The sequence below is a fragment of the Gigantopelta aegis genome, chromosome 2 (assembly GCF_016097555.1).
Source record: "Gigantopelta aegis isolate Gae_Host chromosome 2, Gae_host_genome, whole genome shotgun sequence".
NCBI lineage: Eukaryota > Metazoa > Mollusca > Gastropoda > Neomphalida > Peltospiridae > Gigantopelta > Gigantopelta aegis.
The window spans coordinates 48,495,505-48,517,669 of record NC_054700.1 but is presented as its reverse complement, the minus strand read 5'-3'; the positions used below and the strand labels follow the sequence as shown (position 1 = coordinate 48,517,669).

Sequence of the window (22,165 nt, the reverse complement as noted above, 5' to 3'; positions counted from 1 at the left end):
ATCTTGTAACTTATTGATTGGTTAAGCAATACTGGACTACCAAGGGATCTTGTAACTTATTGATTGGTTAAGCAATACTGGACTACCAAGGGATCTTGTAACTTATTGATTGGTTAAGCAATACTGGACTACCAAGGGATCTTGTAACTTGATGATTGGTTAAGCAATACTGGACTACCAAGGGATCTTGTAACTTGATGATTGGTTAAGCAATACTGGACTACCAAGGGATCTTGTAACTTGATGATTGGTTAAGCAATACTGGACTACCAAGGGATCTTGTAACTTGATGATTGGTTAAGCAATACTGGACTACCAAGGGATCTTGTAACTTGATGATTGGTTAAGCAATACTAGACTACCAAGGGATCTTGTAACTTGTTGATTGGTTAAGCAATACTGGACTACCAAGGGATCTTGTAACTTGTTGATTGGTTAAGCAATACTGGACTACCAAGGGATCTTGTAACTTGTTGATTGGTTAAGCAATACTAGACTACCAAGGGATCTTGTAACTTGTTGATTGGTTAAGCAATACTAGACTACCAAGGGATCTTGTAACTTGTTGATTGGTTAAGCAATACTAGACTACCAAGGGATCTTGTAACTTGTTGATTGGTTAAGCAATACTAGACTACCAAGGGATCTTGTAACTTGTTGATTGGTTAAGCAATACTAGACTACCAAGGGATCTTGTAACTTGTTGATTGGTTAAGCAATACTAGACTACCAAGGGATCTTGTAACTTGTTGATTGGTTAAGCAATACTAGACTACCAAGGGATCTTGTAACTTGTTGATTGGTTCATTTTATACTGACAGATACAAAACATGTACACCCAAACACAACTGTCAATACAGAATTTATTATTTACTTGTTAAATATGTTTGGGGCAACACATAGTCCAGTGGTAAAGTGCTTGCTTGATGCACGGTCAGTCTGATCGATCCCCGCTGGTGGGACCATTGGGCTGTTTCTCACTCCAGCCAGTGCACCACGACTGGTATATCACAGACTGTGCTATCTGCTATCATGTCTGTGTGATGGTGCAGATAAAATATCTCTTACTACTAATGGAAAAATGTAGCAGGTTTCCTCTCTAACACTGGATGTCAAAATTACCAAATGTTTGACACCCAATAGCCAATGATTAATAAATCACAACCCCAGCAATTGCCCATGGCAATCGGCAATGCCATAGAGATTGCTGTGGCACTTTAATTATCCACAGCACTTTTATTTTGCTGTTGACTATATTATAAATGTTTTCTAAAGCATGTTTTTTTTATACATTTTCTTAATTGCAGTGGTTAAAATCAATGTGCTCTAGTGGTGTTGTTAAACAAAATGAACTTAACTTTTATGCAAATATTTGAACAGGCTTTTTTTCTCAAGTGTAAATATAATATAACATATGCACTCAAAGTTTCATTTATTTGACACAGACAGACATTCCCGAACACTTGTACTTGTAGCTTGGAGGTGTTTTGTTAAACCATTATGCATGACTACATGGTTCTGTTGTAAATGTATTGAGTGTGTCGTTAAATAAAACATTTCTGTCTGTCTCCTTTCTTTGGTTCTGTTGTGTTGCCGTTTTACAGAGGTGTTCAGTTGTATGTTGAACACAATCGCTCTTGAGTAAATATTATTCATACTTATAGTTCGTTCACTTCTAGCTATTCAGATATTACACTGCGCATTAGTTATATTGTTAAATACATGTAGCCACAAATACATATATCTTGTTTTTGGTAACTTGGTTTAAACAATTTTTATTACCATCATACACAATAAGTAGTTTTGGATCTGGCCAACAGGCATAAACCTGTATTAAAGCCTCTCCATACATTTTTAAAATACAGATTTTTTTAATATATATAAATTGTATGAAATTTCCCACATAATATTAAACTTATGTAAACATCCTACTGGGCTGTGAATTCACCATAAGTTGGAATTGATATTGATGTGTGGACCCATGCAGCACACATTCATTCTACAAACTCCCTACTGGGCTCGATGGCCCTGGGTTGAAGCTGATACTGGACTGTAGATGCATGCATCCACTCCATCACTGAGGCCAGTACGTAATTCTATATAAGATTTTTTAGGATTCCTTCTTTTCTTTCATTTATCTTTTTTTTATTATTTCAAAACTCAAATCTTGATGTGGGTGCTCAGAACAGCATACTTGGTTCACCTTACGGGTCAGGATGTATCCCAGTGGTAAAGTGCTCACTTGATGTGGGTGCTCAGAACAGCATACTTGGTTCACCTTAAGGGTCAGGACGTATCCCAGTGGTAAAGTGCTCACTTGATGTGGGTGCTCAGAACAGCATACTTGGTTCACCTTAAGGGTCAGGATGTATCCCAGTGGTAAAGTGCTCACTTGATGTGGGTGCTCAGAACAGCATACTTGGTTCACCTTAAGGGTCAGGATGTATCCCAGTGGTAAAGTGCTCACTTGATGTGGGTGCTCAGAACAGCATACTTGGTTCACCTTAAGGGTCAGGATGTATCCCAGTGGTAAAGTGCTCACTTGATGTGGGTGCTCAGAACAGCATACTTGGTTCACCTTAAGGGTCAGGATGTATCCCAGTGGTAAAGTGCTCACTTGATGTGGGTGCTCAGAACAGCATACTTGGTTCACCTTAAGGGTCAGGATGTATCCCAGTGGTAAAGTGCTCACTTGATGTGGGTGCTCAGAACAGCATACTTGGTTCACCTTAAGGGTCAGGATGTATCCCAGTGGTAAAGTGCTCACTTGATGTGGGTGCTCAGAACAGCATACTTGGTTCACCTTACGGGTCAGGATGTATCCCAGTGGTAAAGTGCTCACTTGATGTGGGTGCTCAGAACAGCATACTTGGTTCACCTTACGGGTCAGGATGTATCCCAGTGGTAAAGTGCTCACTTGATGTGGGTGCTCAGAACAGCATACTTGGTTCACCTTAAGGGTCAGGATGTATCCCAGTGGTAAAGTGCTCACTTGATGTGGGTGCTCAGAACAGCATACTTGGTTCACCTTAAGGGTCAGGATGTATCCCAGTGGTAAAGTGCTCACTTGATGTGGGTGCTCAGAACAGCATACTTGGTTCACCTTAAGGGTCAGGATGTATCCCAGTGGTAAAGTGCTCACTTGATGTGGGTGCTCAGAACAGCATACTTGGTTCACCTTAAGGGTCAGGATGTATCCCAGTGGTAAAGTGCTCACTTGATGTGGGTGCTCAGAACAGCATACTTGGTTCACCTTAAGGGTCAGGATGTATCCCAGTGGTAAAGTGCTCACTTGATGTGGGTGCTCAGAACAGCATACTTGGTTCACCTTAAGGGTCAGGATGTATCCCAGTGGTAAAGTGCTCACTTGATGTGGGTGCTCAGAACAGCATACTTGGTTCACCTTAAGGGTCAGGACGTATCCCAGTGGTAAAGTGCTCACTTGATGTGGGTGCTCAGAACAGCATACTTGGTTCACCTTAAGGGTCAGGATGTATCCCAGTGGTAAAGTGCTCACTTGATGTGGGTGCTCAGAACAGCATACTTGGTTCACCTTAAGGGTCAGGATGTATCCCAGTGGTAAAGTGCTCACTTGATGTGGGTGCTCAGAACAGCATAATGGACGTATCCCAGTGGTAAAGTGCTCACTTGATGTGGGTGCTCAGAACAGCATACTTGGTTCACCTTAAGGGTCAGGATGTATCCAAGTGGTAAAGCGCTCACTTGATGTGGGTGCTCAGAACAGCATACTTGGTTCACCTTAAGGGTCAGGACGTATCCCAGTGGTAAAGCGCTCACTTGATGTGGGTGCTCAGAACAGCATACTTGGTTCACCTTAAGGGTCAGGACGTATCCCAGTGGTAAAGTGCTCACTTGATGTGGGTGCTCAGAACAGCATACTTGGTTCACCTTAAGGGTCAGGATGTATCCCAGTGGTAAAGTGCTCACTTGATGTGGGTGCTCAGAACAGCATACTTGGTTCACCTTAAGGGTCAGGACGTATCCAAGTGGTAAAGTGCTCACTTGATGTGCAGTCAGTCTGTTGATTGATCCCCGTCGGTGGGCCCATTGGCTGTTTCTCGTCACAGCCAGTGCACCACGACTGGCATATCAAAGGCTGTGGTACAACCCCTGCAATTGCCCATGGCAATCGGAATGCCGTGGAGATTGGCATGGAGTTTTTCATTCTCCATGGTACCTTTTTTTGATGTAGACTATATTAGAATTTGTTTTCCAATGCTTGTTTTTTTGCTGTGAACATTTGCTTAATTGCAGGGGTTGGTGGTATGTGCATATAAAAGATCCCTTGCTACTAATGGAAAAATATAGTGGGTTTCCTCTCTATGACTGTGTCAAAATGACCATATGTTTGACATGCAATAGCCAATGATTAAAGGGACATTCCTGAGTTTGCTGCATTGTGAGATGTTTCCGACTAATAAAATATTTCTACGATTAAACTTACATAATAAATATATTTTATTGTTTAGAATATCAGTGTCTGTATATTCAATGTGTTTCTGGTCGTCTTAATATTTGTAAGAAGCCCAAACGGGATTTTGTTTTCAAATAATTTCGTACATATGAAAAAAAAACATTTTAGGAAATAAAATGAAATTTAACCTTTTACAAATATTTGAACGATCAGAAACACGTCTAATATACAGCCACTACTATGTTATGCAGAAAAATATATTTCATATGTAATTACAATCGATAAAAAGTATCTGTTAGTCGACCGCAACTTAAAAATTGCAGCAAACTCAGGAATGTCCCTTTAATAAATCAATGTGCTTTAGTTGTGTCGTTAAACAAAACAAACTTCTTTTTTTATTATTCACCTTAACTGGATATAAGAAGGAAAACCTCCAGAACAAAACAGGTTTTTAATCAACAGATTGCTACAGATTGCTTAAACGCTCCATTATGCAGGTAACTGATTGTCATCCTAATGGCCAAGTCAACACAAAGCTATGTAGCAAACCGAAACCGTTATGGCTATAGAACGTTGGATTATAGTATTGTGGGGGTATATCCCAGTACACGAAGATACTGCTTACACACAGTGTCATGGTGGGCTGGGTTTCACATCAGGTGTGATTAATCTGATTTCGAGTACCGATATATAATGAACGTGTGTAGACAATCAGTCACGGGTGTTTGCACAATATTTGTAGTATGGCTGTTCCTGTGGACTGTGTAGTTTAGGATCCAATGGAAATGTGGCCAATTTACACTGGATTAGCAGGGCGATCTCGTGCTTTTAATGCCTTGAGGAGGACAATTTGTAGTGTATGTAAAAATCATTGCAACTTGGTGAACATCTTTGTTTGGCTGTAATCAGCAGAGAGCTTGCCTGAGGTGCTTGAGTCATTGGATCAAACCTCCTCGGTGTAGCCATCCAGTGCCCTATGACTGGAATATCAATGATCATGGTATGAGCTGTCCTGCTTGTGAGAAAGTACATAAAAAAGATCTCTTGTTGCTAATTGAGCAAGGTATTGGCAGTGGGCTTCCTCTAAGATTGTAAATATTACCACTATAGTTTGACATTCAATAGCCGATGATTTCATTAATCAGTGTGCTCTAGTGGTGTTGTTAAACAAAACAAACTAACTTGTCTGGCATCAGTGACAAAATTAACGCTGTTTGTTAGGCCTGACATTGTCTACAGACATGCACATTTTATACTTATGAATGCTAATACATGTATAAAAAGCACCCCATTAGATTGTTTAATCAGCATCTGTTACAGTGTATGTCCCAGCATATGCAGTATTACATGTACTTGATTTTAACAATGAAAATAGAAAACCGATTCTGCCACATATAGGCTCCTGCTGAATCATGGAACTTCAGATCCTTTTATATGTATACACACACACATATATATATACACAGTAGAATCTCGTTGGGTTGAACTTGGAAGGGTCAAATACACAGCAACACTCGAACCAAAAACAAAGTCCCAAGTTACACATACACGTTGTTGACAGAATGGTTAGGTCGAATTACCCAATGAGTCGAACACTTTCTCCAGCACCGATGGGGTTCAAGCCAACAGGATTCAACTGTATACATGTATATATATATGGTGGGATTTGTTCAAAATGCCATCTTGGACAGGACAGCACATACCATGGTCATTGATATACTGTATGGTGGTCTGTTCAAACTGGCATCTGTGTAGTTCACCATCATGATTCATTGACAGTAACTGAAAGAAAGAAAGAAAGAAAGAAAGAAAGAAATGGGTTTTTTTTACCAACACACTCGATACATTTTATCTATGGTTATATATAGCATCAGACATATGATCAAGAACCACAAAGATAATGAGAGAGGAAACCTGGTGCTGCAAATAGCTTTGAAGAAAGCTGTCTAATCTGTCAATGCCCCATGAATCCGATATAGACAGTCTGCTGGTTGGAATGGGAAATAACACAGTGGGTCCACTGAGGTCACACATCATGCTAATACTTGACTAACCAAGCAAAGGTATCAACTTGCATACCATTCATTTACCTGACAAAATGATAGGTTATTGACCTGGGTTTGACTGTAATGTAATACAAAATACATGAGGAGGAAAAAGAGACATATTTCATTGGGGTGAATTAACAGCTGAGGTTGATATTGTTCAAAACATGTGCAACGTATATCTCCTTGACCACATGGTTCACACCTGTTCTTCTTTGATCTGCCAATCAGCTATAAGTTCATCAATATTTAAATATGCCTGTGTAATAGATATCAATACCATATGGCGATTTAATGCACGTATGGTGCTCCATGTGTTGTAAACAGTCACCTGTGAGAATATCAGTATGTGGACAGGTATGTAATTAAAACTACTACATGTAGTTAATTGACAGCAGTTACGTTAGCTGGGCTCAATGTAATTTCTCATCAGTGATTCAAATGTGACTTTATTAAACCTTAATTATGCTTCGATAAACTCGCTTTACAATCAATTGTTGATCATGCCAGGAAAATATTTTTCATGCATTAACATTTTTTAACACATATTTTGAATGGAGATCAAAACTAACTGTTTAATGTTAAATGTAAAGTTCAGTTGATCGTCTTTCAAAAGAATTTTAAACCATTAATTGTGGTTGAACAATCAGTGAGAAATCGGATCCTATAGTGGTGAGAAAAGAGAAGGCCTTGAATTTGACAAATAAGAGGGCAATATCAATGGAGATTTGGGACGGGACATATAGCTCAGTGGTACAGCGCTCACTCAATGTGCGGTCGGTGTGGGATCGATCCCCGTCAGTGGGCCCATTGGGCTATTTCTCATTCTAGCTAGTGCATCACGACTGGTTTATCAAAGGCTGTGGTATGTACTATCCTGTCTGTTGGTTGGTGCATATAAAAGATCCCTTGCTGCTAATGGAAAAGAGTAGCCCACGAAGTAGTGACAGTGGGTTTCCTCTCTCAATATCTTTGTGGTCCTTAAAGGGACATACCCTAGTTTTTAAACACTAAGGCATGTGTTTTACTATTAGAGCCATTTTTGATAACTGAAATCATACTTTACTTAGATTTTATGGTCTAGATTATCCATTTCCGTACATTCGAAGTGTTTTTGGTCATGCTGGTGGTTTTAATGTCACAAAATGCATTTCTCATATTTTTAAAAACACATGTGCGTCTGAGAAGTAACAGTTATGGAGTCGACTTTTAGTCTATTTTAGAGGGTATTTCACCATTTCAAAGTCACAGGATCATGTTTCACTCAATTGTAACTTTATCCAAATGTGTTACGGGTTGTAGATTAACTAAACTTAGTGTTAATTTTCACTGCTTGAAACTAGGGTCCGTCCCTTTAACCATATGTCTGATGCCATATAGCCATCAATTAAATGTGTTGAGTGCGCCATTAAATAAAACATTTCTAATGGAGATTTGTTTAGGGCATTACAATCAAAAGGTAGAGCAACAAGGCAAACTTAAAGTGTTTCAATGTAATACAACAGTACCCATTCAAAATAAGGGGCGGGACGTAGCCCAGTGGTAAGATGCTCGCCCGATGCGCGGTCGGTGTGGGATCATTCCCCGTCGGTGGGCCCATTGGGCTATTTCTCATTCCAGCCAGTGCACCATGACTGGTATACCAACGGCCGTGTTATGTACTATCCTGTCTGTGGGTTGCTGCATATAAAAGATCCCTTGCTGCTAATCGAAAGAATAGCCCATGAAGTGGCAACAGCGGTTTCCTCTCTCAATATCTGTGTGGTCCTTAACCATATGTCTAATGCCATATAACCATAAATAAAATGTGTTGAGTGCATTGTTAAATAAAACATTTCCATTCAAAATAAGAAAGTGTGAATAGTTTCATGTTTTAGTAATAAAATAACTTTAAAGTTGGTTGTTTGAGTATGATGACCAGTTATTAACATGCAAAATAAGGCACAGCCAGTTTGCCTGTCAGGGAATTGGAGCATGTGACTAGAGCATTGTGGCAATTTCCTGCATGACCGCTGTTAAATTTAAGCCCTGAAAGAGCATTGTTGGACTATTTGAGACGGGTTGAGTGCATCATTAATGAATGAATGAATGAATGAATGAATGAATGTTTAACGACACCCCAGCACGAAAAATACATCGGCTATTGGGTGTCAAACTATGGTAATGCAAATAAATAAAGTGATGATCAACATCAATATAAAAATTCAAGGTTTAAACAAAAACAGTGTAAAGAACTGCAAAAATACAAATACAAATATCACAGAATTTTACGGACACTGAATTTTACTCTAAACTTTAATTTGTGCTGTATTGGCCATTCTCAAAGAGAATGTTACACCCCTGCACCACGGTGAGGTTACAGCACGCGCAGGGGAGTGCATCGTTAAATGAAAAATTCCTTTCTTCCTGTGAGTCAGGTGGTTTCTTAAATGAGTTGGCTGGTTAAGCAGATTTGACTATCTACCAGTTTCAGACATAGTTTTCTGTTACTTATAACATACCTACGAAGGTTTAATCAGCTGTGATCAGTGATACAGGTACAATGTTTGTGGCGGTTATTTGATATTAATAATTACAGATGTTTTGTGGTGCTGCATGATCCAATAACTCTTTCATGTTTTCGGGTACGCTTGTTGTTGTTTCTTTAAACTAGTTAAATCCATGCTGAGGCTGTTTATTTAACTGTCTTGTGCAATCATCTTGTATGAGGGTCCATTGAGGGGGCATGAAAGTAAAGTTTGTTTTGACACCACTAGAGCACATTGATTAATTAATCATTGGCTATTGGATGTCGCACATTTGGTAATTCTGATATATAGTCTTAGAGAGGAAACCCGCTCAATGTTTCCATTAATAGCAAGGGATCTTTCATATGTGCCATTCCACAGAGAGGATAGCACATACCACGACCTTTCATATACCAGTTGAGGTGCACTGGCTGGATCTTAATTCGAACCGTAGTCATCAGAACAAACTCGCTACATTTTTCCATTAGCAGCAAGGAATCTTTTATATATATTTTCCCACAGACAGGATAACACGTACCATGGCCTTTGACCAGTTGTGGTGCACTGGTTGGAATGAAAAAAAACCCACACAAGCACCTGAGGCAAGTGCTCAACTGACTGAGCTAAATCCACCCACTGAGGAGCCATGATTGCACTTGCCAGAGATGCTTGGGTTGTAGGATCAAACCTCGGCAGACTCATTGGGTTTTCCCATCTCGCCCAGTACTACATGACTGGTATATCAAAGGCTGTGGTATGTGTTGTCCTGTCTATGGAATAATATAGTGGGTTTCTTCAGAAGACTACATGTCAGAATTACAAAATAATTTACATCCTATAGCCAATGAAAAGTTAAAAGTTTATTTTGTTTAACGACTCCATTAAAGCACATTAATTTATTAATCATCGGCTAATGGATGTCAAACATTTGGTAATTTTTACATATAGTGTTAGAGATGAAACCCGCTATAGTTTTCCATTAGTAACAAGGGATTTTTTATATGCACCATCCCACAGACAGGACAGCACATACCATGGCCTATGATATGCTAGTCATGGAATACTGGGTGAGATGAGAAATAGCCCAGTGAATCTGCCGAGGTTTGATCCACAAGCATACACATTGAGTGCAATCATGGCCCCTCAGAGGGCGAGATTTAGCTCAGTCGGTTGACAACTCACCTGAGGTGCTTGTGTCGCAGGATCGAGATTTAGCTCAGTCGGTTGAGCTCCATGTTTGAGGTGCTTGCATCTCCCAATGGGCTCACCAACGGGGATCGATCCCAGTGTAGCTGATGATTAAAAGGGAACATTTTGTTTTGAATATCTTGATTAGCAAAAGTTGGTGATCAGTTGAAATTTGAGAAAAAAAAACCTACCATTTAATGTTGAGAATTATGTACTGATCTGTGGAATTTGTGTAGCAAATCACAACTCAATACGAAACAAAATTGTCTTTGATTAATTGGTATGCTCAAGTGGTCTTGTTAAACAAGACAAACAAAAACACTTTAAGTGGAAACAAACGTTTAGTCAAAACACTGCCTGATCGACACATGCATGTCCTGTGGTCAACAAATTAATGACCGAGCTGTCCAGTCAACATGTCAGTGCGACACTGCCAGGGATCTCAAAAGACTTCCATTCCATAGGTACATGTATATACTGACTTTTCAAAAGACTTCCATTCCATGGGTATACTGGCTTTTTAAAGTTATTGCTTGTCGTACTCAGCTTGGCGTTTACTGAACAATAGACCGACTGCTCTATGATCTGTGTGTAGCTATTGTTCCTCTGGAACGGCAATTTATCACATTTAGCTTCTTATTGCTCATATTCACTGGTTGACCGACTCTTGTTTGTTTCTGCAAACTTATTAACAGACTGGGTAAGCGTGCATGCTACATATGTGTTTTATTCATGGACATAGACATATAATATATATATATGGATATGTGTGGCACATGCTGCATGTGTTGTATTGTGGACATAGACATATAATATATATATGGATGTGTGTGGCACATGCTACATGTGTTGTATTCTTGGACATAGACATATAATATATATATGGATGTGTGTGGCACAGGCCACATGTGTTGTATTCGTGGACATAGACATATAATATATATATGGATGTGTGTGGCACAGGCCACATGTGTTGTATTCTTGGACATAGACATATAATATATATATATGGATGTTTGTGGCACAGGCTACATGTGTTGTATTCGTGGACATAGACATATAATATATATATATGGATGTTTGTGGCACAGGCTACATGTGTTGTATTCGTGGACATAGACATATAATATATATATATATGGATGTTTGTGGCACAGGCTACATGTGTTGTATTCGTGGAAATAGACATATAATATATATATGGATGTGTGTGACACAGGCTCAAATTCACCTGCATTAGATTTATGCTGTGGGTATTTTTCTACTTGCAGTGAGTATCGAATTATAATGGTGTTTAGATGAAATAATTGTACAGTGGGTGGGAAAGATATCAAATGTGTTTAATGTCTGTGCATTTACAGGGTTTCTTGGTTGTTATTCTTCTCGACTGAGATAATGACAAAAATTATTATGATATTTTGTTATGTGCGTGATATGTTTTGGATCCACCTACGCCTCATTCCGTCTTGATAATGTCATGAACAGTCTTGATAATGTCATGAACAGTCTTGATAATGTCATGAACAGTCATTGATGCTCACTTATTTTCAAACGTATATCTAAGCAAAGTTCAAGCACGCTATCCTGGATGGGTGGAATGTAGCCCAGTGGTAAAGAGCTTGCCTGATGCAAAGTCAGCTGGGATCGATCCCTATCAGTGGGCCCATTGGGCTATTTCTCATTCCAGAAAGTGCACCATGATTGATACTTTAGTATATCAAAGGCCATGGCATGTGGCTATCCTGTCTGTCAGATGGCACATGTAAAACATCACATGCTGTTAATGGAAAAATGTAGCCGGTTTCCTCTCTATGACTTTTTGTCAAAATTACCACATGTTTGACATCCAATAGCCGATGATTAATAAATCAATGTGCTCTAGTAGTGTCTTTAAAAAACCCAGACCTTTATCTAAACAAAGTTCAAGCACACTATCCTGGACATGTAAATCTGTGCTGTATATGTAGCCAGTGCTTTCCTGAGGTGCAGTGGGTCTTTTCTCCTTAATGAACTTCTTTTTTTTCTTCATTTCTGTTTTTGTTGCCCCATACCATCCCAACATCAAAGGAACTACAAATTACTTGTTAATGTTAATTCTGTCCTGTTTCATATCTATGTCAGAATTATCAAATGTTTGACATCCAATGATGATTAATTACTCAATGTGCTATAGTGCTTATCCACTGCTATTTAACTAATATAAATCACAGCTATAAGAATAAGCGATCTTGTATATTCAGGCCTTGACCTGAACTTTTTTCAGTAGTAGACCACCATGATGCCAGGTTATATCATTGCATGTACCACCTTAAATCTTATAGCTTATCTATTGGCATAGATCCCAGCTATAAGATTATAAGCAATCTTGCATCAGTATCAGGTGTGAACAAAGGCATAAATGGGAAATTGATGGTGAGATTGAAGGATATAGATAAGGCGAGCAGCTATAAAGGATTTGCTGTTGACTTTCTCAAGTTACTTACTTTATTATTGATCTATGTATTGGAAACCAATTTCACCTAACTACAAAAAGTTTCTAAACCTGAATCTGATTTCAGATAAAATAATTTTTTGTTTTCCATTTAATAATTTGCCATAAAAGAAGCAGGCCAATTTCAAAATGTATGGCCTTAATTGATAAGCACATGATATGACAATTTATACTGGCCTCGGTGGTGTAGTGGTTAAGCCATTGGTAGGTACTGGGTTCGCGTCGTGGTATGGGCTCCCACCCAGAGTGAGTTTAACGATTCAGTGGGTAGGTGTATAAGACCAAAATTTTGATTTTTTTTTTAACGACACCACTAGAGCACATTGATTCATTAATCATCGGCTATTGGATGTCAAACATTTGGTAATTTTGACATATAGTCATCAGAGGAAACCCGCTACAATTTTTCTAATGAAGCAAGGGATCTTTTATATGCATCATCCCACAGACAGAATAGCACATACCACCACCTTTGATATACCAGCTGTGGTGCATTGGTTGGAACAAGAAATAGCCCAGTGGGCCCACCGACGGGGATTGATCCCAAACCGACCGTGCATCAAGCGAGTGCTTTACCACTGGGCTACGTCCCACCCCTGTATAAGACCACTACACTGACTTGTCTCTCACTAAGCACTAACCCACTTTCCTGGACTGCCCAGATAGCTGAGTTGTATGCACAGGACAGCATGCTTGAACCTAATTGGATATAAGCATGAAATAACTATAAATTAATACATGTATACAGTAAAACCTCTCAAAACTGGACCCTCTGTAAACCGGAATCTCTCCCCCCCCCCCCCCCCAAAAAAAAAAAAACCTGGATGTTTTTGACAGTCCTTTTTAAAAAATCAGTACAGAACTTAACCTCTCTAAACCAGATATCTCTTAACACCGGACATTTTACTTGGTTACAAGGGTGTCCAGTTTAAAGGGGTTTTACTGTATATTTATTTATTTATTTTAAATTTATTTATTTAGTTCTAAATTTATTTTGTTATTTACTTACCTATTTATTTATTTAAATTTACTTACTTTAGTTTTATTTATTTATTTTATTATTAAATTTTATGACTATATTTTTATATTAGGGCGGGATGTAGCCCAGTGGTAAAGCGTTCGCTTGATGCGCGGTCGGTCTGCGATCAATCTTCATCGGTGGGCCCATTGGGCTATTTTTCATCCCAGCCAGTGCACCACGACTGGTATATCAAAGGCCATGGTATGTGCTATCCTGTGTTGAATGGTGCATATGAAAGATCCCTTGCTAATAATGAAAAAATGTAGAGGGTTTCCTCTCTATGACCATGTCATAATGACCACATGTTTGACATCCAATAGCCGATGATTAATAAATCAATGTGCTATAGTGGTGTCGTTGAACAAAACAAACTTTAAAAAAAAATATATATATTAAATTTATTTATTTATTATTATTAGTAGTAGTATTTTGTATTAGTATTATTATTTATTATATAGGAAATGGAAGATGAAGATGAAGGGCTATCATCCCATGACACAGGCTGTGAGTTTCTGTGCTGGGGGTGTGGAGAGTTCGGTCAGCACTGTCACGGTACGTCCAGCGACGTCTCGTTCACTGACAGCCGAGTTGCGTCGCTTAGTCCCACCGACCCACGTCACCAAGTGAGGCTGGCGGCCAGCGGGTCGAGTCACAACATCGCTGTCACCAGTAAGTACACATGTGAATGGAAGGAAGGAATGTTTTATTTAGCAACATGCTCAATACATTTTAGAAGGGGCAGGATCGATGTATCATAGAGGTAAAGCACTCGCTTGATGCACAGTCATTCTAGGATCGATTCCATCAGTTGGCCCATTGGGCTATTTCTCGTTCCACCCAGTGCACCAAGACTGGTATACTAAAGGTCGTGCTATGTGCCATCCTGTCTTTGGGATGATACATATAAAAGATCCATTGCTACTGTTAATGTAAAAATGTAGCAGGTTTATAAGATTATATGATAGAATTACCTCTAGTGGTGTCGTTAAACAAAACAAACTGACTATAATACTGTGTCCCAATTATTTGTTCAAAATTCGAACATTTAGGTTTAGGGTTAGACTATAAGACTTCATCATATGTGGTCATGTGGGATAGAAAAAGTACACCCAACGTGGTGAAAATTTCAACCCGGGACAAGGCTTGCCGAGTCCCATGGTCGAAATTTCCACCACCGAGGTTGTACTTTTTCTATCCCACATGACCACATATGATGGAGTCTTTTTCTCACATTCATTCGATAAATAAACCATTATTTTACTTGAATATTGATGGCTGGACAAGTAACTTTTTTATTTGTCCATTTTATTTTAAATAAACTTCACTTTCAATAAAATTTAACACTACAAATTAACAAGATAGCTTTTATAATGAAGGTTTTAATAACAAAATATTAATTTAAAACGGTGTCTAATGACCTCACGTCACCATCTCACATTAATACGATGTCATATATTACAAATGACATCATGTTAAACGCAAGCACATGATATCCCATGTGGGATAGAAATTTCTTACATAGCTTTCTTTCATGGGATAGCTCTGTTCCATATTACTGAGGATGAGAGATAGAAATTTCTTACATAGCTTTCTGTCATGGGATAGCTCTGTCCCATATTACCGAGGATGAGAGATAGAAATTTCTTACATAGCTTTCTTTCATGGGATAGCTCTGTCCCATATTACTGAGGATGAGAGATAGAAATTTCTTACATAGCTTTCTGTCATGGGATAGCTCTGTCCCATATTACCGAGGATAAGAGATAGAAATTTCTTACATAGCTTTCTTTCATCGGATAACTCTGTCCCATATACCCAAGGATGAGAGATAGAAATTTCTTACATAGCTTTCTGTCATGGGATAGCGCTGTCCCATATACCCAAAGATGAGAGATAGAAATTTCTTACATAGCTTTCTTTCATGGGATAGCTCTGTCCTATATTACTGAGGATGAGAGATAGAAATTTCTTACATAGCTTTCTTTCATGGGATAGCTCTGTCCCATATTATCGAGGATGAGAGATAGAAATTTCATACATAGCTTTCTTTCATCGGGTAGCTCTGTCCCATATTACCGAGGATGAGAGATAGAAATTTCTTACATAGCTTTCTTTCATGGGATAGCTCTGTCCCATATACCCGGGGATGAGAGGAAAAGATATACACTCTCCCCCCCCAACCCCCTCCCCCCCCCACACACACACATTTTAGAGGTAACAAAACACAAATGTTTTGAAACTAAATTGTCATAGAATTATTAAGAAGAAATTAATGAATGACACACATCATAAAAATTCACATCAAATATTGGATGTTAAAGGTAAATACATGCTTTAAATAATGCATACCGTATATGGTAATGAATTAACTATATACAGTTGCCTCTGGTGCTTTTAATTTTATATGCTAATGTCAATGAATATTGATTTATTATTTATTGTATTTGTGTCCGAAGATTGTTCCTCGTTGAGAACTTTCACTCTCATGGTTTTTAAACATTTCAAGCCATCAAGAGTTGTCCCCCTTTATATGTATTTTCACTAAAGTGTTCTTCACAGTTGTTATTAATTCTTGTTATATTTCCTGACTATGTGGAAATAGCATACAAATGATTTGCTAACTGCAAAGTGGAAGTGGTTTGAAATCATGGTGGTTAAGCAACTATCCTTAGGGCTGGGAGGTTGTGGCTTCTGTGGTTCAGTGTGGAAATTTAAGACCAACATAGCAACTTCACATTTACTAAGCACTAACCATTATCTGCTTTTCTGAACAGACAGCTCAAATAGCTGAGGTGTATGAACATAGTAATGTGCATCAATTGTTATAGATATAAGCAAGAAGAAAAGTAAACTTGAAAAACCAAAGTATGTGTCGTCAAGGACCATTTTGATCAGTATCACTTGACTATTTGCTATGCATGTTTAAAGATCAATACACAATTTTTTAACATTGACCACTTATAGTTGCTAAAAAAGTTTCAAACTGAGTCCCAGATCTTGGATCAGAACCTTAAGATTGTGAGATGGAACCCAAAAATATCTAAAGTCCAAACCACATTGATAACCACTACGATAAATAGAGGATATTTCATGTTTTTTTTGTCAAATATGATTTATATCTCATCGAGTGAATTTTGCAATTATATCTCACGAGTCATGCTTGCACGACAAACGTGATATGATTGCAAACTTCACGAGATGAGATATAAATAATATTTGACAAAAAACATGAACTTTTCTATTCATTATATAACTTTTGGCAATTTACCTATATTTTTAAAATGCCTGCAGCAAAATAGTTCCAGCATTCTTACAGTGAAGATAATACTTTCTACAGTGACGATAACACATTTTGGAGTGAAATAGTGAAATTTTAACTCTAAAGTATGTTATTGTCACTGAGTGACTGATAACACTTTTATTTCACTAATTTTTTAAGATATTTCCCTAAATATTATATAATAAATTACTCTCCTATCTTTAATTACTGTTTTGCCCAACATTTTGTCCAGACAAAATCATGAAAAAACCCATTACAATGACAGTTATAGTTAGTTTGTTTTGTTTAATGACACCACTAGAGCACATTGATTTATTAATCATCGGCTATTGGATGTCAAACATTTGGTAATTCTAAAATATAGTATCAGATTAATTGGAAACCAGCTACATTTTTCCATTTATAGCAAAGGATTTTTATATGTACATTCCCACAGACAGGATAGCACATACCATGACCTTTGATCTACCAGTCAAGGTGCATTGGTGTGAAATGCGAATTAGCCCAGAGAGCCCACTGACAGGGATCGATCCCAGACCAACTGCGCATAAAGCAAGTATGACACATTCCACATACTAGAATGTAATCATGTCACCTATATAGACTTTGCTGAGATCTCCTAGAACAAAAAATATGTATTTTTTCGCCATCTGCCATTTTGATTTGTTTTATGGAATACTCTTGAAGAGGGTTGAAAGCCTCTGAAGTACATGGCGTAATTAATATGACATCATGATGATTGCTTTATGCCATAACACATATGATGATGGCTTTATGCCATAACACATATCATGATGTTGTTTGATAATGTCACATCCTTCCAATTCTCTTAAAGAGTTTTCCATAAAAAAGCAAAATGGCAACCTGTCTATGAGATGGTGCATGTAAAACATCCCTTGCTACTAATGGAAAAACATAGTGGGTTTCCTCTCCAAAGCTATATGTCAGAATTAACCAAATGTTTGACATCCAATAGCAGAGGGGCGAGACGTAGCCCAGTGGTAAAGCATTCGCTTGATGTGCGGTCGGTCTAGGATCGATCTCCATCGGTGGACCCATTGGGCTATTTCTCGCTCCAGCCAGTGCACCACGACTGGTACATCAAAGGCCGTGATATGTGCTATCCTGTCTATGGGGTAGTGCATATAAAAGATCCCTTGCTGCTAATCAAAAAGAGTAGCCCATGAAGTGGCGACAGCGAGTTTCCTCCCTCAATATCTGTGTGGTCCTTAACCATATGTCCGACGCCATATAACCGTAAATAAAATGTGTTGAGTATGTCATTAAATAAACCATTTCTTTCCTTCCAATAGCTGATGATTAATAAATCAGCGTGCTCTAATGGTATTGTTAAACAAAACAAACTTTAAGATTATTTGGTGGTAACCTGTACATGGATTAATTACCCGTCACTAGGTTTGGTGGTAACCTGTACATGGTTTAATTACCCAACACTAGGTTTGGTGGTAACCTGTACATGGTTTAATTACCCAACACTAGGTTTAGTGGTAACCTGTACATGGTTTAATTACCCAACACTAGGTTTGGTGGTAACCTGTACATGGTTTAATTACGCAACACTAGGTTTGGTGGTAACCTGTACATGGTTTAATTACCCAACACTAGGTTTGGTGGTAACCTGTACATGGTTTAATTACCCAACACTAGGTTTGGTGGTAACCTGTACATGGTTTAATTACCCAACACTAGGTTTGATGCCTGTGATCTTCCTAAAGTCTATGTTCCCTTGTGACTGATTCATTCACAATAACAGCAATAAGAAAGGGCATTACCCCGCGAAATGTCGTTCCAGTCTTGTATTCAGTGCTGTGTTCAATAACAGCTTTCTTTCATTCAAAGGTTCAAAAAGGTCCTTATTCCTGTGATAAGATTTAATGGGTAGGCAATAAACATTTGAACTAACAAAAAGAGTTCAAAGGGAAATTCGTAACAATAATCGCAAATACTTACGGCATGTTTCTGTGGTGAAATTTATTAATAATCGACGAGTGTTCGCACATTCGGCGAAATACGCTCGGATTAGATTGAAATTAATCAGAGTGGTTTTGCTCCTTATAAATTTAAATGTTCATAAATCGTACCGGTTTTGTCATCTCCACCCAAATTTTGATCATCTTCAAATGTCGACCAGACATTTAATGTCGTAAATTCACTTCTTCGTTTTTCTCCACTAGCCTGAAATTGATTTCCAGTAGCAAACATCCATTCTCCCCTTTTACTCAGCACACTTTAAAAACTGATTGCATTCGCTTGTGCTGCAATTGACTCCAATAACTTTCAGTCTTTCATACATCAGAGATAGGCCGCCTGTCAGAAAAAAAAAAGATTTGATTTTTCAAAGATAAATCTCATAATTAGAAATGCTGTGTGAAAAAAAAAGAGGACAAAACCCATCTCTGACATGCGTAATTTAGTGGTTCACAAATTGGCAGGATGGGAAATAATGAAAACATGAGCTGGATGTGTTTGTGGCAGAAGGTGTCTCCGTGCTTCAGTAGATTATTTATTGCCTGGTGAAAATCACATTAGACAATAGTTAAACATCTCTGTCATTCACTGGTTAAAAGCCCAGTCATATTTCAGGGTGAATTAATACCACCAGATCCAGGCTTCAAAATGAGTTGAGAACTGGTCGTTTGAGGTTACCAGTAGTTTAAATTATATCACATGTCAAGAAACTCTAGAACGGTAGTTAATTTTCCGCGAAATATTATTTTTAAAAAAAACCGTAGCCTCTGAATTTTAATAAATTTTAGGGTGAATTAATATTGCAAAATCCAGGCATCATAATAAGTAAAGAATGGTCGTTTGAGGTTACTAGGAGGTAACTTTGTGTGGGATCGATCCCACACTGACCGCGCATCAGGCAAGCACTTTACCTCTGTGTTACGACCCGCTCAGTATGTTACCAAGTCTCTATTTTATGGTGGGGCAGGATGTAGTCCATTGGTAAAGTGCTCGCTTGATGCGCGGTCCGTTTAGGATCGATTCCTGTCGGTGGTCCCATTGGGCTTTTTCTCATTCGAGCCAGTGCTCCACAACTGGTGTAACAAAGGCTGTGGTATGTACTATACCCTGTCTGTAGGATGGTGCACATAAAAGATCCCTTGCTGCTAATCGAAAAGAGTAGCCCATGAAGTGGCGACAGTGGTTTCCTCTCAATATCAGTGTGGTCCTTAACTATATGTCCGACGCCATATAACCGTAAATAAAATGTGTTGAGTGCATCGTTAAATAAAACATTTCTTCTTCTTCTATTTTGTGGTATACTGTACTCTGGTTACAAGACATATTGCTTATTTCAATGCCTGAAATAAACTCACATCTAGCCAACAATAGAAACATGTGCATGGGATTAGTGACTTAAAACTAGCAACAATTAAAAATTCACTAGCCCTACATTACTTTAAGGTAATACAATTTCACTAAATAATAGTAATAATCAGATATGTCACCTAAAGGTGGAGATAGAGCTTAAAAACACTAACATGGGGGGGGGGGGGGGGGTTGGCATGTGGAGGATATTCATATTTACACAATAGACTTAACTGCAAAAAAAAATCACTAGCCGTTGGGCATGGCAATAGTAGTTATTTACTAGCCCAACATTGAATATCACTAGCCATGGGAGTGAGGCTACCATAATATAGAAGCCCTGATATGTGGCTAAATTACTACATGCAACATTTCAAACAACTACTACCCATCTTAAAATAAATAGAAAAAAGGTGGAGGGTGTAAAACAGCAAATTTCAGACATAACAGGAAGTGCTTTTGACTACCCTATACTTCCAATAAAAAATTATTGTCATCCTCATTTTACTTGGACCTAACACATTTGATGCATAATATAGTAGCTGGTACATTGATACCGCGTTCAAATTAAATGTCTGCTAAGATGAAATGTTCAGCATTTTAAGACAACAAATCCTGTCACATATCTCACCAATGACAGTCGTGGTGTCATTACCAGTTTATTTCTCGCTCCGGCCAGTGCACCAAGTCTGGTATATCAAAGGCTGTGGTATGTGTTATCCTGTCTTTGGAATGGTACATATAAAAGATCCCTTGCTGCTAATCGAAAAAAGTAGCCCATGAAGTGGCGACAGCGGGTTTCATCTGTCAGTATCTGCGTGGTCAACCATATGTCTGATGCCATATAACCGTAAATAAAATGTATTGAGTGTGTCGTTAAATAAAACATTTTCATTCAATTACCAGTTTTATATGCACTTTACCAGTGACAGGACAGCACATGCCACATCTTTTGATATACCAGTCGTGGGACACTGGTTGGGATGGGGGAAAACCGAATCCGAGAACGAATGGGTCCACTGAGGAGGTTCAATCCTGTGATCAAAGCAGTTGAGCCAAGCACTCTTCTCACTGAGCTAGATCCTGTGATCAGAGCAGTTGAGCCAAGCACTCTTCTCACTGAGCTAGATCCTGTGATCAGAGCAGTTCAGCCAAGCACTCTTCTCACTGAGCTAGATCCTGTGATCAGAGCAGTTGAGCCAAGCACTCTTCTCACTGAGCTAGATCCTGTGATCAGAGCAGTTGAGCCAAGCACTCTTCTCACTGAGCTAGATCCTGTGATCAGAGCAGTTCAGCCAAGCACTCTTCTCACTGAGCTAGATCCTGTGATCAGAGCAGTTGAGCCATCAAAACAGTTCAGCCAAGCACTCTTCTCACTGAGCTAGATCCTGTGATCAAAGCAGTTCATCCAAGCACTCTTCTCACTGAGCTAGATCCTGTGATCAAAACAGTTCAGCCAAGCACTCTTCTCACTGAGCTAGATCCTGTGATCAAAGCAGTTCAGCCAAGCACTCTTCTCACTGAGCTAGATCCTGTGATCAAAGCAGTTCAGCCATCAAAACAGTTCAGCCAAGCACTCTTCTCACTGAGCTAGATCCTGTGATCAAAGCAGTTCATCCAAGCACTCTTCTCACTGAGCTAGATCCTGTGATCAAAGCAGTTCAGCCAAGCACTCTTCTCACTGAGCTAGATCCTGTGATCAAAGCAGTTCAGCCAAGCACTCTTCTCACTGAGCTAGATCCTGTGATCAAAGCAGTTCAGCCAAGCACTCTTCTCACTGAGCTAGATCCTGTGATCAAAGCAGTTCAGCCAAGCACTCTTCTCACTGAGTTAGATCCTGCCCCTTTGTTCATTGTGGACAA

The 22,165-nt window shown here is 38.8% G+C and overlaps 1 protein-coding gene across 4 annotated transcripts in view; it reads left to right on the top strand.

Annotated features, from left to right (window-relative positions):
• LOC121386554 overlaps positions 1 to 22,165 on the top strand; it is a 204,627-nt gene that overhangs the window by 8,179 nt on the left and 174,283 nt on the right. For all 4 annotated transcript variants that reach the window (XM_041517505.1, XM_041517497.1, XM_041517513.1 and 1 more), the window contains one exon: positions 14,146 to 14,356. In XM_041517505.1, the coding sequence (XP_041373439.1) occupies positions 14,149 to 14,356 (208 nt within the window). In that variant the 5' untranslated portion in view covers positions 14,146 to 14,148. The remainder of the gene's footprint in view (positions 1 to 14,145; positions 14,357 to 22,165) is intronic.